The 19746-nt window shown below is 46.2% G+C and overlaps 1 protein-coding gene across 1 annotated transcript; it reads right to left on the reverse strand.

Moving 5' to 3' along the window:
• Positions 1–3205: 3205 nt before the first annotated feature.
• On the reverse strand, positions 3206–12722 carry LOC130487155 (lipocalin-like). Its single transcript, XM_056860562.1, has 6 exons — positions 12486–12722; positions 9158–9297; positions 7172–7248; positions 4807–4920; positions 4092–4193; positions 3206–3231 (listed from the first exon to the last, which is right to left on the reverse strand). Exons 1-6 carry the CDS (start codon positions 12585–12587, stop codon positions 3206–3208), a joined length of 561 nt encoding a protein of 186 aa, XP_056716540.1. The 5' UTR covers positions 12588–12722.
• Positions 12723–19746: the final 7024 nt, after the last annotated feature.

A 19746-nucleotide genomic window follows, 5' to 3' on the forward strand; every position in this document is an offset into this window, starting at 1 on the left:
ACAGGTAATTTTGCCGTAGTTGGATCATTCACAGTACTATCTGAAGCATAGTTACACCCTTCTAAGGACCAAACTACGTAATACAATGTTAAACGCACTGGGCCCAAGATACTTCCCCACAGCCACAGGGAATTGCTTTTTAAAAGTCTACAGGGGCCCAATTCAGCATGGGGGGGAGAAGGTCAGGGGCTATGGGGCAAATACCCCCCAGGGCTGTTTTCAGCTCAGGAAAATGGTTTGGAGAGAGGCAGGAGCCACTCTGCTCCCCACAATGTGGTTCCAAGCCAGATTGCGTCCCCACAGACTTTAAAAAAGCTGTTCCCTGCAGCTGCACAGGGCACCAATTAGGGTTATCAACCTCAGGTAGGGTTGCCAGCTCCGAGTTGGGAAATACATGGAGATTTAGGGCGTGGAGCCTGAGGGGTGTGGAGTTTGGAGAGAGGATAATGACATAGAGTATAGTTGGGTATAATACCATCGAGTCCACCTTCCAACGTGGCCATTTTCTCCAGGTGAATTGATCTCTGCTGTCTGGAGATCAGTTGTAATAGCGGGAGATCTCCAGCCACTACCTGGAGGTTGCCAAACGTCACTTCAGGTTAAGGCCTGCCGTTTTCCCAGAATTGCAGAGTTCCCCTATAGAAAACGACAGCTTTGGAAGGTTGGGCTCCATTCTTTTTCATTCAAAGGACGGCAACCGGAAGATTCGCGGTTCTCAAAATGCTTTCAACGGAGGAGACACGAGTAGAGCTTAATTTAAAAATGAGACCTGAGGTGGTTCAGGCCAAGGCTGAAGTCCTGCTACACACTCTGGGAGTCAGCCATGCTTGCAAGGGATTGTTATTCCAAAGTAAGTTGAGGCTTCTGGTGATCTGCATTCAGCATTATTTTAAACATACAACATAGCAAAGGGAGAGAGGCCTTAAACTTCCAACTGTCACAGAGCTTTTCAAAAAGCAGGCTGCCCCCATGAGGGAAAAAGGCAACAACATTCATTAGAAGGAAGGACCCAATGCTTTTTGAGGAAATCGGCATTCACTCTTTATTTATTTATTTATTTGCTTTCTTCAGCTATACCCCGCCTTTTCCTCCAATGGGTACCCAAAGCAGCTTATACATTATTCTCCTTTCCTCCGTTAGGCTAGGTAAGGCTGGGAGTAACTGGCCCAAGGTCCCCTATTGTTAATAACTGTATCAATAGTCCTTAAGGTCGTGATTAAGGTTGCCAACCGCCAGGTACTAGCTGGAGATCTCCCACTATTTATATGCCAATAAAGGTTTATGAAAAAGGATCTCCCACTATTACAACCGATCTCCAGCCAATAGAGATCAGTTCCCCTGGACAAAATGGCCACTTTGGCAGTTGGACTCTATGGCATTGAAGTCCCTCCCCTCCTCCAAATTCCACCCCCCTCAGGCTCCGCCCCAAAAACCTCCCGTTGGTGGCGAAGAGGGACCTGGCAGCCCTACTCATGATAAAATGGTTGGGATCTCAGGGATTCTAAGGATGTAACAGAGACAGCAACACCATGGGCTTGTGATACACTTTTTAATCAAGAGAGAATATTACACATAAGGGGCTTGGGGAGGGGGGTGTCAGTCGGCAAAGACTGCTGCTTTGGTCATGGAAGAAGTCCAGGACTGTGGTTCAGCAAAGAGCTTTCTCCCTCGAGACGAAACTTGCCTTGTTGATCTGAAGAAAAGAAATACCCCCCACCAAAAAAAAAGTATTTCTTTGTCCTGGATATAATTCCCAACCACCCCCAATTGCCAGAATTAGCAAGTTCGCAAGCAAAAGCCGGGGTTGTCCAAGCAATTCAGCCTTCTCGTCTCAGCAGGAGAGGAGATTCACAATGTGGAATTATCACAGGATTTATCACCATGAGAGATGTGGGAATGGCTTTTAACTTAAAGACCTCTTTTTGTAAAAAAAAAAAAAAAATGAGACCAATGCCTAGAGAAAAGGTTTGTTAAGGGCTGCCTGCTGGGATAGCTAAATGGGGCCTCTGTGTTCAGAGACAGTGTACCCCTCTCAAGCTGCAAATTTGTGAACTAACAGCAGGAGAACTCACCACACTGTCTTGTTCATGAGGTTCCCAGAGGCATCTGACCAGATGGCTGCTGTTGATAAAGGACGTCTGGGATAGATGAACCTTTGGATCTAATTTTTGCCTCATTGCTACAAATCCAACTAGATTATCATGTTGTCTTCAACAGCAGCCAATCAGCTGTCCTGGAAATGCTCACAAACTGGGCATAATAGAAGCAGTCTTCCCCAGTAATTTGGTGCCAGTATCTTCAGGGTAGACTGCCTCTGTACATAGGGGTTTACACCATGACTAATAGTTGTAGATAAACCTCATATCCATGCATTTGTCTGACACCTCTTTATTTATTTAGCCAACAGAATTATTGTGGAAACAAAATCCATCTGTTAATGAAGTCCTGGGTTTCCTTTTATGTGTCTTCCATCCACTGCCTCTTGTATTTTTGGGACTGACTCAAAGACTTCTTTCTCCAGGTGATGGAGAGGGGAGAAAGTCATAATCTTGCCACATCTCCAGTATTGATACATCATACAGCAATAGTTGAACAGTAGCCTTTTATGCGGGGACGTTTCCCTGCGGTCACCCCTACCGACTGCTTCGGGGCTTCCTTTTGATTATGCATGCCTTTTCCACCCATCAGAGATAGCCTCGCTCTCCCCGTGCGTTTTGCCCATGTTTTCCAGATTCTGGCTAGAACAGCATCTGGAAAACATGGGCAAAATGTGCAGGACGTGCAAAGTGAACTCTGACAGGCTGAAAAGGCATGTATAATCAAAAGGAAGTCCCAAAGCAGTTGGCAGGGGTAACCATGGGGAAACGTCCCTGCATAAAAGGCCAGTGGTTCTTAGTAGCAAAAGGTGTTGTGAGCCCCATGAAAGAAGAGAAGAGAACAAACATGAAGCAGCCTCATGCTGAGTCACAACCTTGGTCTACCAAGGTCAGTTTTTTCTACTAAGACTGGCCGTGACTCTCCAGGATCTCAGGTAGAGGTCTTTTCACAACATGATGAACTCTACTTCCTGATTCTTTTAATTGAAGTTGTTGGGGACTGAACCTGAGACCTCTGCCTGCAAAACAAGTGCTCTGCCACTGAACCGTGGCTCCTTTTCCTTTAAAGCCCCCCAAAGGATTCAGACACAAGGGAAAGGACTACTCACCTACACAGATTCCTCCATGCACAGATCTGTTGAGAGGGTGAGAGAGACAAGACAAGTTAGAAAGGGGGTCCCCCATGGCATTTGGGATGACATCACCCCCATGGTATATTTCTTTATTTGCAATACTTTTTTGCTTCCTCTGTCTAAATGCTTGAGGCAGTTCAGAATATCCGTAAAATGAGGTATCAAATGCTGCAAAGCTTAGCACTGCATGAAAAGAAGTAGGGATAACAATTCAGAGCAGCGGGTAAAATAACGGTGGGCCCAAGGTGTACATGGTAAGCAAAACACTTCACAATTTTTTTTAGAAAAAGGTTTTCCTCATGGTGCCTAATGCTTATCAAGCCACCCAGGAGGTGAACCACTATAGGAAGGCACTGCACAGTCAAGACACCTCCCCAGAAAAGGCACAGAACCCCCAACTCACAACAGAACAGGAAAACCCGCTGTTGCTAAGACAGAGTCTTCCATCCATGCTTCTCCCCCATGCAGTCCAGAACAAGGAAAAGTCACCAAGAGGAGTTTATCCTTAACCTATGCATGGAAGCACAACACTTCTGGTATTATGAGATGTGCCTATAGTTGAGTAGTCTTCAACAGTTAATCCCAATAAATATGGGGCTCCTTTTTTTCTTATATATGCCCTGTTTCTCCCCACCAATGACTCTCTTTCTGCCTCCTTTTTATTTAAAAAAAAGGGGGGGGAATACTGATTCACCAGTGGAAGGCCAGTGTTTCAAACTGTGTGCTCCCCGGGGCAGGTCCTTGTGCCTGTTGATGGTGTGTCTAAATAATACAAGGAAGAGAAGAAGTCTGGCTGGATGTTTGAACCTGGGCCAGCTTCTCATTCCCTCGGCCAAGTCCCTGATCCCAGGATTGCTCTTACTAGTCCGGGGCAAGATGAGGATGCTCTCCTGGGTGAGTCCCTGCTCCAAGGCGAACCGAGTGAATTTCTCCAGCAACTCCAGATTCAGCTCCTTGCGTCTACCTGCAAAAAACACACACACACAGTGAGTGAAGCAGAAGATGAGGGAGGCTTCTTGACCAGTAGGGTTGCCAGGTCCCTCTTCGCCACTGGCGGGAGGTTTTAGGGACGGAGCATTAGGAGGGCGGGGTTTGGGAAGGGGCTTCAATGCCATAGAGTCCAATGGCCAAAATGGCCATTTTCTCCAGGTGAACTGATCTCCATCAGCTGAAGATCAGTTGTAATAGCAGATCTCCAGCCACCACCTGGAGGTTGGCAAGCCTACTTGCTGAACCCACCCAGTGCCTCCACTTCCTCCCTTTTCTTGCTGTGTCAGCCCCACTATAAGTGGTATCTGAGGAGAGGCAGGGCCCTGGCCATCACCTTTCCCTATTTTCTGAATTAAGAGCTGCATAAAATAAGGAGGCTCTGTACTGCCCTGAGGAGAAGAGTCCTCATTGGCTCGTATTCCTTTAGTCCAACCAGTCTCCTAAAATCAGGCTGACTTTTCCTCTGCCCCTGAGCCCCAGTATCTTGTCACCAAGGTGATCAGCACATCTACTGAGCAGAGCTGGGGGAACTGGGAAGAACTGTTATCTACTGGGGTGAGCAGCAGGTATGGAAGCTAGGCACGCACCATACAAGGTCACCATTGTAAAGGTTTCTGCCCCCTTGGTCTTCTTGGTATGAAGCAGCGCATACTCATCGTAGTTGGTCTCCACCACTCGGACTTCATGTTGGCTTCCAGACCCTGGAAGGAAAATCAACAAAGCGAAGAAGTTAACTGGGACCGACCATAAAGGGAGGGACAGTGGAGCTACCCACCAGACACTTCTATAAGCCAGCCCTCTAGCCTGGGTCCCTTCAGAGTTTCCCAATCAGGAGAGCAAATTGTCTTCTCAGCACTGCTTCATGTTTGGCTAGTTAAAAGACTCCTTTGAACTTGACCAGCTGATTAACCAAATTCTTAGCGTTGCCAACCTCCAGGTACTAGCTGGAGATCTCCTGCTATTACAACTGATCTCCATCCGATAGAGATCAGTTCACCTGGAGAAAATGGCTGCTTTAGCAATTGGACTCTATGGCCTTGAAGTCCCTCCCCTCACCAAACCCTGCCCTCCTCAGGTTCCACCCCAAAAACCTCCCACCGGTGGCGAAGAGGGACCTGGCAACCCTACAAATTCTGGATTGTTGGTGCCTTTTTAAACTCCTGAAGGATGGCTTTAAACAATGCAACCATCTATTTGATCGTTATGATTGTTGAACAGAAGCAGTCTACCTCTAAATATTAGGTGCTAGGACAAAAGACAAGAGACAGGTGGTATCCTGTGCCTTGCTTGTGAGCCTCAACCTTGCTGGCTACTGGCGGAGGGAGGATGCTGGCCTAGGGCCAGAACAGTATAGTGATTAGACTAGGGCAAGCAACACCCACATTTAAATCTCTGCTCACTACATGCCACAGGCTCTTTCTGCCTAGCCTGACCCCCAGGGTTGTTGTGAAGATAAAATGAAGGAAGGATGGCATAAATATTAGATAGTGAACCTTTGTTCTGATTCAACAAAAAATTTCTTAGTCTATCATCATGTACCAAACCAGAAAACTAACTGGAACCTTTATGTGTAGAGGCAAAATATCTCTGCATACCAGGAAATATTCCTTCACTCAGTGAATAATGAAATGTTGTCAGTAGATGTACGCACAGGAAGCTGCCTTGTGCTGAATCAGACCATGAAGGTCAGTATTGGTCTTTTATGCATGGCTGTTTCACTCGCCATCATCCCTCCAACGACTGTGGATCTTTGTTTGGATTATGCATGCCGTTTCCGCTCTCTCCCCCTGCTTTTCCCCCGCATTTTGCCTGCGTTTTGAGGGACCTGTTTTATTCCGAATTTGAAAACGCAGGGAAATACAGGGGGAGAGTGAGGTGACCTCTGACGATTGGAAACGGCATGCATAATCCAAACAAAGACCCCAAGTCTTCGGAGAAGTGATGGTAAGTGAAACAGCCATGCATAAAAGACCTTTGTCTACTCAGACTTGCAGCAGCTTCCCGGAGTCTCAGGCTAAGGTCTTTCACATCACCTACTGCCTGGTCCTTTTAACTGGAGATGCAAGGGACTGAACACCAGACCTTCTGCTTGCCAAGCGGAGGCCCTTCCACTGAGACAAAACCCCTCCACTTTATACAGCTGGCCAGTCTAGCACAGATAGTTTAAAAAGGGGATTAGACAGAGTCATGGAGGAGAGGTCCATCAGTGGCTAACAGCTGTGATGACTAAAGAGGAGGAGAAGGAGAAGAGTTGGTTTTTATATGCCGACTTTCTCTACCATTTAAGGAAGAATCAAACCAGCTTGCAATTACCTTCCCTTCCCCTCCCCACAACAGACACCTTGTGAGGTAGGTGGGGCTGAGAGAGCTCTGAGAGCTGTGACTAGCCCAAGGTCAGGAAACATCTGAATACCAGTGCCAGGAGGCATCTGGGCAAGGCCTTGGCTGCTATGCCCTGCTCATTGCACACTGCCCCGGGCATATAGTTAGCGGCAATGGGAAACAAGATGCTGGACTAGATGGACCACTGATCTGATCCAGCAGGGCTCTTCTTATCTACCAGGTGTTGAAAGCAACAACAGAGAGAAGTCCGGACGCTGTGCTCTTCTTGTGGTCTCTAGTCTGGGAGCATCTGGTTGACCACGGCTGGCAACAGGTTGCTGGCCTAGAGGGGCCTTTTCAGTGTTCTACTCGATGTTTGATGACCCCACTTAACTGGGTTTGGAGGCCCCTGTCCTCGCCAGAGGCTATTTTTCTTCGTTTTTGGCAGACTCAGCGGCTAGAACCTGTTTTCTTGGACTGGCAAGGGCAAAATGTTCCACATCTTGCTTGGAAGCAAACAGGATTAGAGGGCAAACAGATACCCATTTATTTTTCCCAGCAGCTCCTGCCCTCTCTGCCCCCAACAATAAAAGTCGCTGTTTTCAGCCAGCTACTGTTTTCCTCACTTACATGGGCTGATGTAGCTGAATCGGCCTGGCTGGTCAGTTGGAACAAAAAGGGTCTTTCTTGTCTCACATCGATCAAACCTGGAGTGTTGGTCAACGCACATACAAAACAAGCATTACATTATATATTAGTTATTGAAAATATTGACATGTATCATTAAAGAAAACTTAGAATACTAACAGATGTATAAAAACATATAAGTACAATAGAATTAAAATGCTTATCTTCCTTTATTCATATATTCAAAGTAGATATTACTGTGTTAGGACCTTAGGTACTAATAAGCATAATCAAAAGTAGATATCTGATAAGTTACTATAAAAAAGAAAAAGGTTACAGTGCCTATTCAGGCATGCTTGATTTAGTGTTATGTCTTTGTCAGATATGGTATGTATGTTTTGTGTATTGTTAGTGTTATGTCAAATTTTAAAATAAAAATTATTATTTTTAAAAAAGCATTATATGATGAGACAAGAAGTTCCTGAGCATCTCTTAAATGGGAGAGATGGAAAGCTCTTGGGAGACATCTTCATTCACCTGAGTTTCCATTCTATGAAACATCTTTGCAGCCCTGACTTGGTGATTGAACAAAAGGGAAAGAAACTTACGGAACTCACCGCCACAAGGTACAGAGAGGGCCACTAGCTTGGACATGTTACATAGGGAACTAGGCAAATTCATGGAAGAAAGGGCCATCAGTGGCTATTAGGCATGATGGCTAAGTGAAACCTCCATGCTCAGAAGTAGTGTCTCTCCTAGGATCAGTTTCTGGGGGATGCACGAAAGGATGTTGCCTCCTTGCCCTGCTTCTGGGCTTCCAGGAGTCAGGAAACAGGATGCTGGATTAGATGAACCCTTAGCCTGATCCACAATAGGTCTCATGTTTTTCAAGTATATCTTCATGCAGTGCATTACTAACCTGTGGAATTCACTGCCACAAGAAATGGTGATTATCACTAGATAAAACTGCTTTGATATTTGGAGTTACATATCCAACAGCAGTGTATATTGTTGTCCTCATACTCTACTTAACACGGGTTCCCACCTGACACTCTTTATGCATAAGGAAATGATAGAGGTGAACAGCTGCACAGATTTATCCCAGTGCATTAAACAAGTTGCAGAGGGTCCTTATTGGGAGACCTGGTGTGTGCCACTTCCTGATAAAGGACGCGCAACAACCAATGTTTGTGGTGCAGAAATGTTATGGAACTTGTTAACTTGTCAATTACTAGTAGTCAACTTGTCAATTACTAGTCATCTTGTCAATTACTAGTAATGTTAAGTAATGGACTTTCTTATACAAGCTCTTCATTCATCTCTTACTCTTGGTTTTGATGTAGCTTGACTCTTTAATTACAAAAGATTGCTGACCCCTGGCTAAGGCAGTGTTTGTTCTTTTGATTAAAGCTATATAAAAACACACACAGTTATCTGCTGTCACACTTCCAAATCTACCTGCAGTGTATGAAAGAGCAGACTGTGCACTGCATACGGCACTTTAGCATTCATTCATGCGCTTGCGTGCACGTGAATGTGCTCTGGAGACAAAAGGGCCACTACTCCCCACTCAGAAATTCAGCTATTAAAGACCTTGCGGAAGGAGTTGAACCTTGAAGATCAATGCTTGCAACTAAGGTTGCCAACCTCCAGGTGGGGTCTGGAATTAGAACTGATCTCCAGGAGGCAGAGATCAGTTCCCCTGGAAAAAGTGGCTTTGGAGGGTGGACTTTATGGTGCTGTACCCCACTGAGGTCCTTCCCCTCCCCAAACCCCTCCCTCCCAAGGCTCCACCCCCCAAATTTCCAGGTGTTTCCCAACCCAGATTTGGCAACCCTACTTGCAACTCAATAACACGACATTCCCCAAAGGCAAAAATGTGGATGATAGGAAGGCAGCGGTTGTCCAGATAATGCAGACTGCCGCTACTAAAAAATGGCTTTGCTTCCCAAGCAAGCTTTTCCATCACCCGCCCCATCCCCAGCTTACTTGGGATAGGTGGAGGTGACATTCAGGTTTCCGTCTTCTGTGGGCGTGACCACCGTGGTGCACATCTTCATCACCGACTTCTTCTCCTTGAACCATCTGGAATTGGAGGCTAGGCCGATGCTGTACCATCTCCCTACGAACTGTGGTCACCAAACCACCCGTTAGAGAAGGCTACCACTTAACAGAAATACCCACACACGCACTCTTTGCCTTTCTCATTATTATTTCCCCAATGTTTAAAACCTTTCAAGTCACACAGGGATTTTAAACAGTGAAATTTTAAACAGTGAAATTATCTCCCTTGACTCTGGTAAAACACTTTCTTCTTAAATTAGCTTTCAAACCCCCCCACCCCCAAATTTCCTCTCTATGCCTGTCTTACTTGCACAGATACATATGAACATATGAACACATGAAGCTGCCTTACACTGAATCAGACCCTTGGTCCATCCAGGTCAGTATTGTCTACTCAGACCGGTAGCGGCTCTCCAGGGTCTCAGGGAGAGGTCTTTCCCATCACCTACTTGCCTAGTCCCTTTAACTGGAGATGCCGGGGATTGAACCTGGGACCTTCTGCATGCCAAGCAGATGCTCTACCACTGAGCCACAGCCTCTCAGGGGAGAGGAGCAGAGGGGGGGTGGCATTTGTTAGGCCACCTGATAGGGAAGGGGATTTATACGATTACATTGTTATGTTATCAGCCCCTGAAGTAGGTTGGCAGCCCTTTCCTCCTCTATCGTATCCTCAAAACAACCCCATGAAGTAGGTTGGAGAGGGGAGCACGCAACGGCCCCAAGTGAGTGGGGTTGCAAAGGCCAGAATCCTCACCTAACACTCAGGGTTCAAATGCTCCATACCTGTGTTTACAAGGTGTCTCCGGATTCACCATTTTGAGCACAGTCGGTTCCAAGAATGTCACTTGAAAAGCCTCAGAAGCTGATTTTACTGGTAGTGGATGGCGTGGATGGAGGAGGGGGCTCCTGCTTCCTCCCCCCTGCATTTTTTCCTGAGCCTAAGGAACTGTCCGCGGGAGGTTAGTCACATAACTTTGTAGCTGCGTATGGAGCAGTCTGAGCACTCACTGCTCCAAACTTAGGCAAGTAACTGCCCACTGGGGGTTCTGTAAAGGTAAAGGTAGTCCCCTGTGCAAGCACTGTTTCATTCCTGAGGTTCTTCAGGCACAGGTAAAAGGGTGGGAGGGGGTTAGGAAGAGCCCTCCTCCTCCCGCATGCCACCCGTCTACAAAACCAGCTTCTGAAACTTTTATAGTGACATTCTTGGAGCCGAGGTGTGACTCTGGTCAAAGTGGTGAACGAGGGTTGCCAGGTCCTTCTTTGCCACCGGCAGGAGGTTTTTGGGGCGGAGCCTGAGGAGGGTGGAGTTTGGGGAGGGACTTCAATGCCATAGAGTCCAATTGCCAAAGCACCCCTTTTTCTTCAGGTAAACTGATCTCTATTGCCTGGAGATCAGTTGTAATTCCAGGAGATCTCCAGCCACCACCTGGAGGTTGGCAGCCCTATACCTGGCAGTTTCCTTTTGGAAGCCCTGTCATTGCTGCAGCTGCCAATGCAGCCCAGCAGCCCTTCCAAATGGTGGGTTTCTCTACATTTCCCATGCCACATCCCCCCACCCTCACCAGCAGGGGCTGCCATGGGGATGGAGGAAGGGGAAATGGCTGCCCTATAGGCAGGACCAGGAAAAATCCAACCTTTTGCACCCACATGGCAGCCACTCAGTCTCTGCTACAACCTTTCTCAAACTTTGTAGCAAACCAGGTTTGGGATAGATCTGAGAAAGGCATGGGCTTACCTCTGAAGCACACAAAGGAATCACGATGCTGTAGGAAAGCAGGAAAAAAACTTACTTCCCAACAGCATCAAACCCGTGCAAACAGCCTGTGCGGAAGAAGTTTAAGAGACACAGAACTAGGGGGCTGTACATTTTCTTGCCCCTTAGAACATTACCAGTAGAGTTGCCAGGTCTCTCTTTGCCACCTACAGGAGGTTTGGGGGGCAGAGCCTGAGGGGGGTGGGGTTTAGGAGGGGAGGGACTTCAATGCCATAGAGTCCAATGGCCAAAGCGGCCATTTTCTCCAGGTGAACTGAACTCTATTGGCTGAAGATCACTTGCAATAGCAGATCTCCAGCTAGTACCTGGAGGTTGGCAACCCTAATTACCAGCCTATTAATGCAGATGGAAAATATGTGCCATTATACCAGTAAAACAACTGCAAGGCAGCTGCCAGCAGCACGGCAGGACCACAACACTTCAGGTCCCAAGCCATATAGGACCTTAAAGGTCAACACCAACACATTGAATTGTGCCCAGAAACAGATTGAGAGCTAGTGTAGATGGGCCAAAACTGGAATTATAGTGGTCCCTATGGTCCACTCCAGTCATCATCCAGGCTGTAGCATATTGCACCAGTTGAAGTTTCCAAGCACTTTTCAGGGGCAGCTCCACATGGAGCACATTTCAGTAATCTGCATTGTATGTGCCTAGTGTGCATTCAGTAATCTGCATTGTATGTGCCACCATCTATTACACAAGTCTATATTTTCCTAGCAAGACATGCACAGTTCAGTACAAAGGCCAGGATTCTTTTCAGAATATTGAAACTCTAGATAATACACAATCACCAGTTTTGGCTCACAGCAAGAGAGCTAAGTAGGGTTGGATCCAATGGGTCCATCTTGCTAATTGTGGTCCTTTCCTCTGATGCAAAGAACCTCCCATATTAGCAGGACATTCCTTGCATCACTGGAAAATACCACTGTTAGCAAAACAGATCTTCAGGATCCAACCCACTGTACCAGCCAAATATATTTTCTTGGAGGAGATTCACCACCAGTATTGTCATGGGATGATATGGCACACAGTGGCAACTGATATATGGCATGAGAAAAAGAAGGAGCCTATCTGTCTCCATTATCCTTGCTCAGACCATGATAACCAAACTGATCTTGGCTCACCCATCTAGCAAGCAGAGCTCAGATTTCAGTCCCTGCTTTGCCCCAGAACCTATTTCCACAGGACTCAGCCCCTAAAGAAAGCAAAGAGAGACTTAATGATAAATCTACTATCCGTACATTCAGTAGTGAAGGATCACTTTGCAAGACCTTAGATCAGCTCATGTTTATCATAGTTTATCTAAACCAGCAGCTGAGGGATTGCATAAAACTTTTCTATTCTTCTGGCTCTGGAAGGGTTTTAAGGTCCATATTCAGAGCTTGCTAGCTGAAAAAGGGGACATTTTGCAGACTCGGCTCTTTGCAAAGGCCCTGGACTCAGGGATGAACAAGCATGACATTCCACAGGGATGGTTACCTGATCTTGCTGGAAGTCAGACTGAACCGGCACTTCAGCCTGCGTCTGGAGTAAGCAACCAAGAATCAGGGCCAAGAAGCCAACCAGACGTGGCTGCTGCATGCTTGATGCTCTGTTCCGTCCGCAGTCAGTCCTGCAGTGCTCAGCGTGTCCAGGGACAGAATTAGTGTGAGCAGAAACCCAGGCCAGGCAGCTATTTATTGGGCGGACTAGCAATAACCCCGGGAGGGACTGCGCTTGCTGTTTGCAAGCAGGCCCCCGCTCTCCACCCCACCCCGCCAAGCTGGATTATGCAAGAAAGAAAGAGAGAGAAAAAGAGAGAAAATACCCTCCCCTTCCCAATCATTGCTCCCTGGAGCTTTGGCATGCTTGCAGTCCGGCAAGCTAAACATGGTTTGCTGGCCAGCTCTGAGGCCAGCCAAGACCCCAGGGATAGAGGACAGCAAAGGTCAGCCAAGACCCCGTGGATGGAGGACAGCAAGGGCCAGGAACTCTGGGGCTACAAAGCTAAGCGGAGGAGTATAATCTTTGCATCAGCCCCCGAGACCCTTTTCTGCCTCAAAAGCCGCTGCTAGTCAGAACAGGCAATGTAGAGGCCCAAAAGACTTTGTCACCCTAAGGTCTACATGCAGGGTTTTTTTCCCTCCAGGCCACTGTTTGCTCAGCTGTTCAAAGATCAGTGTGCCCCAACCCCCCCAGCTGTTGACACTTGTCACATTTTCAAAAACTGAGAGAGACATCAGATTGAAAGGGCTGCAGATCTATCCATTGTGTTTACACACCGGAAGCTGCTTTAGTGCTGGGGGTAGACTTTCACTGTGCAGGGGAGCCCTGGAGGAGCAAGAGGTGAGTGATAACAAGATTAGGTCTACTTTGCTGAATCCTATTCCCAACAGCAACTAGCAGGTTCTTCTAGGGGTTCACAAGCCGGCTATGAAGACGATGACCATCCACCTGTTCCTTATTCCTAGCATCTTGTACTGAAAGAGTCTGCCTCCAAACACAGAGGTTCCATTTTCACTCACAGTTGGTAGCTATTGATAGCTCAGCCTTCCATAATTGTGTGGCATGTTCCCCATTTCCTCGAGTGGGTAAGACATTCCAAAGGCAGAAATACCAGGCTGAATTTCCTTTGGATGTGAAAGCATAGGTTCCACATCTGCTCTATTTGTATACAAGTTAAATATTCCAAGTATATCATAAGACTCCAAAGTGGCTTTCTTGCAAAGCAGTAGATGCGCACACCCAATCAGAGACCCTGGAGAGCTACGGCCCATCAGTAGGGTTGCCAACCTCCAGGTACTAACCAAAGATCTCCAGCTATTACAACTGATCTCCAGCCGATAGAGATCAGTTCCCCTGGAGAAAATGGCCACTTTTGCAATTGGACTCTATGGCATTGAAGTCCCTCCCCTCCCTAAACCCCGCCTTTCTCAGGCTCTGTCCCCAAAACCTCCCACTAATGTAATGCCTAGATATAAGGGCTGGTATAAAATACTATGTACTCATATGCACACACATGAAAGCTTTGGGGAAGTTGGCATCTGGGAGCCATGAACCAACAAATCATGCTCTCTGGGCCTGGTACGGCCTCACACCAGTAGAGAAAAAGCTCTGAATTACCTTCATCCTTAGGAATGTGTTTTCTACTTCCTAACTCACAAGATCAAGCATTCGCTCAGTGAAAGCCTTGGGCAATATAGGCTATGCTAATTAGAGTGGAGTAGACACCTAATGTGTATTGGTGCTTTTGTGTATCAATCTGCTTGTCAGCAGCTATGGGCCTGCCCCATCCGAATGCATAAATGATACTGACTTTCTTTTGTTCTCTGGTGAGTAACCTTGCATCTTATCTGTGGTTATTTCACCCCAGGTCAGTGTTTAGCTAAATAAAGAACTGTTGCTTTAACTTAACCTCCTCCTTGGTGTCTATCATTGGACTCTATAAGACAACCAGGCATTTCACTAGTGGCGAAGAGGGACCTGGCAACCCTACCCATCAGAGAAGACAATATTCAGCTAGGCAGACCAAGACACTGAGGCATCTTCCTATGTGAGCCTCTTTCTTCAGGGTGCCAAAACTAAGTGGAGGAGCACTTGCTTTGCGTCAGCCCTTCCAGTGCCTCCAGTGATGGGAATATCCTTTTCTGCCTCAAAAGCAGCTGCTATTCAGAACAGGCAATGCTGAGATATATAGCTTGAGTCCATAGAAAGCAGCTTCATGCTTTCATTACTCTCGGTCATTGGATGTACTAGAACTTTGTTAACAGCATGCATCCAATTAGCCAATTTCTCTAACTTGCAAACCACAGTCCAAAACCAAGATCACAGACCATGTAATACCTTAAATTAGGACCAACCAAACTGACACACAGCACTGATATAATTAAATTGGACTATTTGCTATCAGATAAGAACTCTCAGCCCATTTATGCTTGGCAATTAGCAGCGCATTCCAGGCTGAATTGCCCCGTGTATTTTTTTTAAAAAAATTCACGCTGATCCATCATTCCAGAAGTGACTGCGAAGCCAGCGCATACCTGCTTTGCATTACTTAAGAGCCCCTTTAATGCGACCTTTGGTGTTTGCTCCACCCCAGCCATGAAGAATCCCCTGAAGGAACCGTGCAAAATAACAGCAGTGTATTAGCTATGAACATGCTAATGGCTATGCAAACAGGAACGAAGGAGCAGGCGAGTGGAGGGGGTGGAATTTCTCCTTTTGCGTCGGGACCGTGAATAGGCATTTTTAAAGTCGCCTTTAAAAAAGAGCTTTGAGCGAGCATCAAAACTGACCATGCATAAATGGCCTCAAACATTGCACCAAGTTGCCAGATTTTGGGTTTTGATAAGTAGGATCCAGAAAACTATAGTTGTGGCAGATCTTAAATGGTCTTAAATGGGTTTTAAAAGGTCACATTTTAAATTTATTCCCATAAGCTTTGTGCAATTGGACTGATTTTTATTATTGTTGGTAATGCTGGTCAATGATCGTAATAAAGATGATTGATTGATTGCACTGTGCAAGCTTTGGAGCTCAGCAGAAGTCTTCATCAGGCCAGATATTATCAAATTAAAATGGTGGGGGCAATGGTTTCACGCCATGATTTTAAGACCTGCTCATACCAGTGTTCCAATGGCAAATGCTGAGCAGGCGTACCCATTGAAAGCTCAAAAGCTTGAACAATATTTTGTGCCGTTTTGCATTGTCCAAATAAAAGGCAGTACATAGACTGTGCTCTTGTTTTGGGATTTTGGTTTTGGACCAATGCAGGTGTTAATGACTTTGGCAAACCAAAGTTAGCATCTGATGTTGACAAGTGTCCGTGAAAGCTCACACCCTCTAAATAAAACTATTCCATTTAGTGATGTTTTTTATGTTCAGCATAGAATTATACAATAAAATTATACAATATTATACAATAAATTATGTTAGCAAAAACAAAAACCTTGGAACAGCCCATAAGCAGGACTGGAGGGAAGAGCTCCCACCAAAAATAGTTAAGATATTGTTTGGAGTCCACCTTTTCCATCAAAGCAAAAGGATCATTTATCCACCCCAGGCCTTATTTAGAAAAGAGAGCCTTTATCATTGAACGAAACAGCAAAGCCCTTTATTATCTTCATCCACCACCAGAGATTCTGCTTTTTTATCTCTGACAAGGGTCAGAGCACTTTTATTGTGATGAGACATGTAAAAATTCAACAGATGCATTCTCACCCACCCCTGAAACAACAGAACTTTCGCTATACCAACCATTGGGAGAAAGTAAGCCAGTAGGGGCTTGTCCAGAGAGTGGTCTCCCATCTTCTGCTCCGAACACCCAAAGAGAGACAGTACATTGGTCCATCTAGCTCAGTACCATAACTTCTGACTGGCAGAGGCTTCCTAAGAAATCCCAGGAGTTGACAGGGATCAAACTTGGGACTTTCTGCATGCAAAGCAGATGTTGTCCCAGTGAGCAACAGCCCCTTCCCTGTCATATTCCCTGTCATATTGGGTTGCCAACCTCCAGGTGGGGCCCGGAGATCTCCTAGAATTACAACTGATCTCCAGACCACAAGTTCCCCTGGAGAATGTGGTTGCTTGGGAGGGTGGACTCTATGGTGTTATACCCCACTGAGTACCTTCCCCAAACCTGCCCTCCTCAGGCTCCACCCCAAAATCTCCAGGAATTTCCCAAAATGCAGTTGTCAACCCTGTGGGCTTCAGCCTTTGAAACCCCAATGCCCCAATCTCTCACCCTGTTTGTAAGGGGCCACAGGACACTGTTTCTGTAGCAGTAAAAAAGGTCTTCACATAGAGAGAAAGGCTAAAAGACTGGAACATTTGGCCTCCTCTTTCCCAAAGGCAATTGTAGAAATTTCCTCTGCAACAGTTCACATGCAATGGAGCCATGGACTCAGGATGTTGGGTTATTCCTTGACAGAGGAGACAAAGAAAGCAAACACCCCACATTATCAAGAGCTTATCAAAACTGTTCTCCCCACCCCCACCCCCCAGTCATCCAGGCTGTCTCCAGCAGGGTGGCTTTCATCAAGTCTTCATGCAAACTTTCAACAGGTCAAAACATTCTTCCTAAGACAGATCAGACCATAGAGGACTATCATACCCCCAAATAGTCATGCAGACAAAAATAAGCTTATGGTTGCAATGCCCAGGTCTCGTGCACCAGATTCCTCCACCGCCCAGTCTCTGAATCCGCAATTCCACTTGTGTATTAGTTAGGGCAGCTTCAATTACAGAATCTATAGGGTGGGGTTTACTTTGTTTATATCCCATTTTTCCCCAATAGGGACCCAAAGGGGCTTACAGCATTCTCTCCTTCTCGATTTTATCCTCACAACAACCCTGTGAGGCAGGTTTGGCACAGAGAAGGGAAGAGTTACCCCCCCTTCCTTAACAGCAATCCGTAGTAGCCCTTTGTGGTTACTTATTGGTAGGGTTGCCAGGTCCCTCTTTGCCACCGGCGGGAGGTTTTTGGGGCGGAGCCTGAGAGGACGGGGTTTGGGGAGGGAAGGGACTTCAATGCCATAGAGTCCTATTGCCAAAGCGGCCATTTTCTCCAGGTGAACTGATCTCTATTGGCTGGAGATCAGTTGTAATAGCAGGAAATCTCCAGCTAGTACCTGGAGGTTGGCAACCCTGCTTATTGGAGCCAAATGATACTTCTGCAGTCCCAGGTATGGAATGTCAAGGGCACAGTTGATTTGGCTTTAGATTGAAATCAAGACACTGCTTTGAGCACCTTTGGGGAAGGGAATAGAAATGCCACGAGAAAATAGGTTTCAGCTTGTGGTTCGTTTTATATCTTGAAAGGGAAGGCTAAACTGGAATTGCAGAAGAATTTTCCTCCCTGCAGGAGCTGTTTCATAATCTCCCCCACCCCGCACCCCGGCCCAGAGAATTCCACTGGCTCTGCTCAGTATTGCCAAAAAATCTTTTATGTAAGAATTGTGTGTATGAACTGTTTTGCTTTTTGTGTCTCTCCCCCACCAAGGGTGAAGGGGGGGAACATTCCACAGTTCCAGCTGCAACCTCCACTCCCCCCCTACCCCAAGGCAGTGGTAGGAGGGGATTGCTGAAGCCTAGAAGCAGCAACAGTCATAAAAACAGAGGATCATTTACCTTAACCAAAAAAGGGCATTTCAGCAGGTACATCGCTCCTAGTACTGCAGCAGGCCAAGGGAAAAGCTGCACAGGCAAATATTCAGCACTTCTGAGATTAAGGAGCAGGCTACATAACCAATGGCAAATTCCATTTGAAAATGGGAAGAGAGGTATAGGACTCCCTTGTCCTACATGTACCATTTAACCCTCAAAATTCACCAGCATTTATTTATTTAGATATTTATACCCCTCTTTCTATCCCACGTTGGGACCCACAAAGGCTTACAACATTGTTCTCCGCTTCTGCATTTTACTCTAATAACAACCCTGTGAAGTAGATTAAACTTGGCGAGCATCCAAAGGTCACCCAGCGAGTTTCCATGGCAGAGTGGGGATTCAATCCTCCAACTCCTACATCCTAGTCTGACATTCTAACCACTACGCCATGTTGGTTCTCTTGAGAAAGAAAGAAAGAAAGAAAGAAAGAAAGAAAGAAGAAAGAAAGAAAGAAAGAAAGAAAGAAAGAAAGAAGAAAGAAAGAAAGAAAGAAAGAAAGAAAGAAAGGAAGGAAGGAAGGAAGGAAGGAAGGAAGGAAGGAAGAAGAAGGAAGGAAGGAAGGAAGGAAGGAAGGAAGGAAGGAAGGAAGGAAGAAAGAGAAAGAAAGATGAGAAAGAAAGAGAGAAAGAAAGAAAGAAAGAAAGAAAGAAAGAAAGAAAGAAAGAAAGAAAGCTTTACCTAGCTGCAAAATGCAATGGTGAAAGTAACAGGATCTACAGGAAAGTCTGCCTATTGCAATATGATTAAAAGGAAAGGAAATTAAAAATTCTGGCTGTCTTCTTCGGGGGGGGGGGAGTTATTTCCTGACAGATTTCCTGTTCTGCGTATCATGGGCACATAAGAAAAGAGGGCAGTACAAGGAGTGATACACGGACTCTTGCCGGTAAACAACATCTGCAAACTGTATGAACGGGACTGACAAAACAGCCTTTGCTAACCCCGCAGAGGGCCTTGGCACAGTCTTGTCAGTGCTGCCCAGAAACAGCCTTCTCAGCAAAAGCCCGAGCATCCCAGAACATTCCAGCCCAGGACAAACAATTGGGGAGCACCTGATGCTGTGACATTGTTCAAACTGTAAACAGATGTGCAGCCAATCCCAGGCCTGGATGGGAGGCCGGGTTACCCTTTTTCCAGCACCACAATTCCACCACTGAACTGCACCTTAACACAGGGATAAGCAAAAGAGGGGCTATGATCCACCAGCAAACCCCACTTTCTGGTGGACCACCTGGACTCTTCTGGTTGTTGGGATTTTTATACTGAAAGCTGCTCTGAGAGGGCTTTGGATCCAATCAAGTAACACACACATTTTAGCTACATTTGTGTCCAGTAACACCTTAGAGACAACAAGATTTTGGGGGCTTAAGCTTTCGAGAATCAAAGCTCTCTCAGATAACCCCAGGAGCTTTGACTCTAGAAACCTTATACTCCGAAAATCTGGTTTGTCTCTAAGGTGCTACTGCACTCAAATCTAGCTGTTCTATTGCAGACCAACACGGATACCTTCTGAAATTATATTTTTAAAGCAAATGTTTCATACCTGGGATCACTTAACCCAGATTAGTTAGACCCTAGTGACACAGCAATCCTTGCA

This window comes from Euleptes europaea, chromosome 14 (genome assembly GCF_029931775.1).
Source record: "Euleptes europaea isolate rEulEur1 chromosome 14, rEulEur1.hap1, whole genome shotgun sequence".
Lineage (NCBI taxonomy): Eukaryota > Metazoa > Chordata > Lepidosauria > Squamata > Sphaerodactylidae > Euleptes > Euleptes europaea.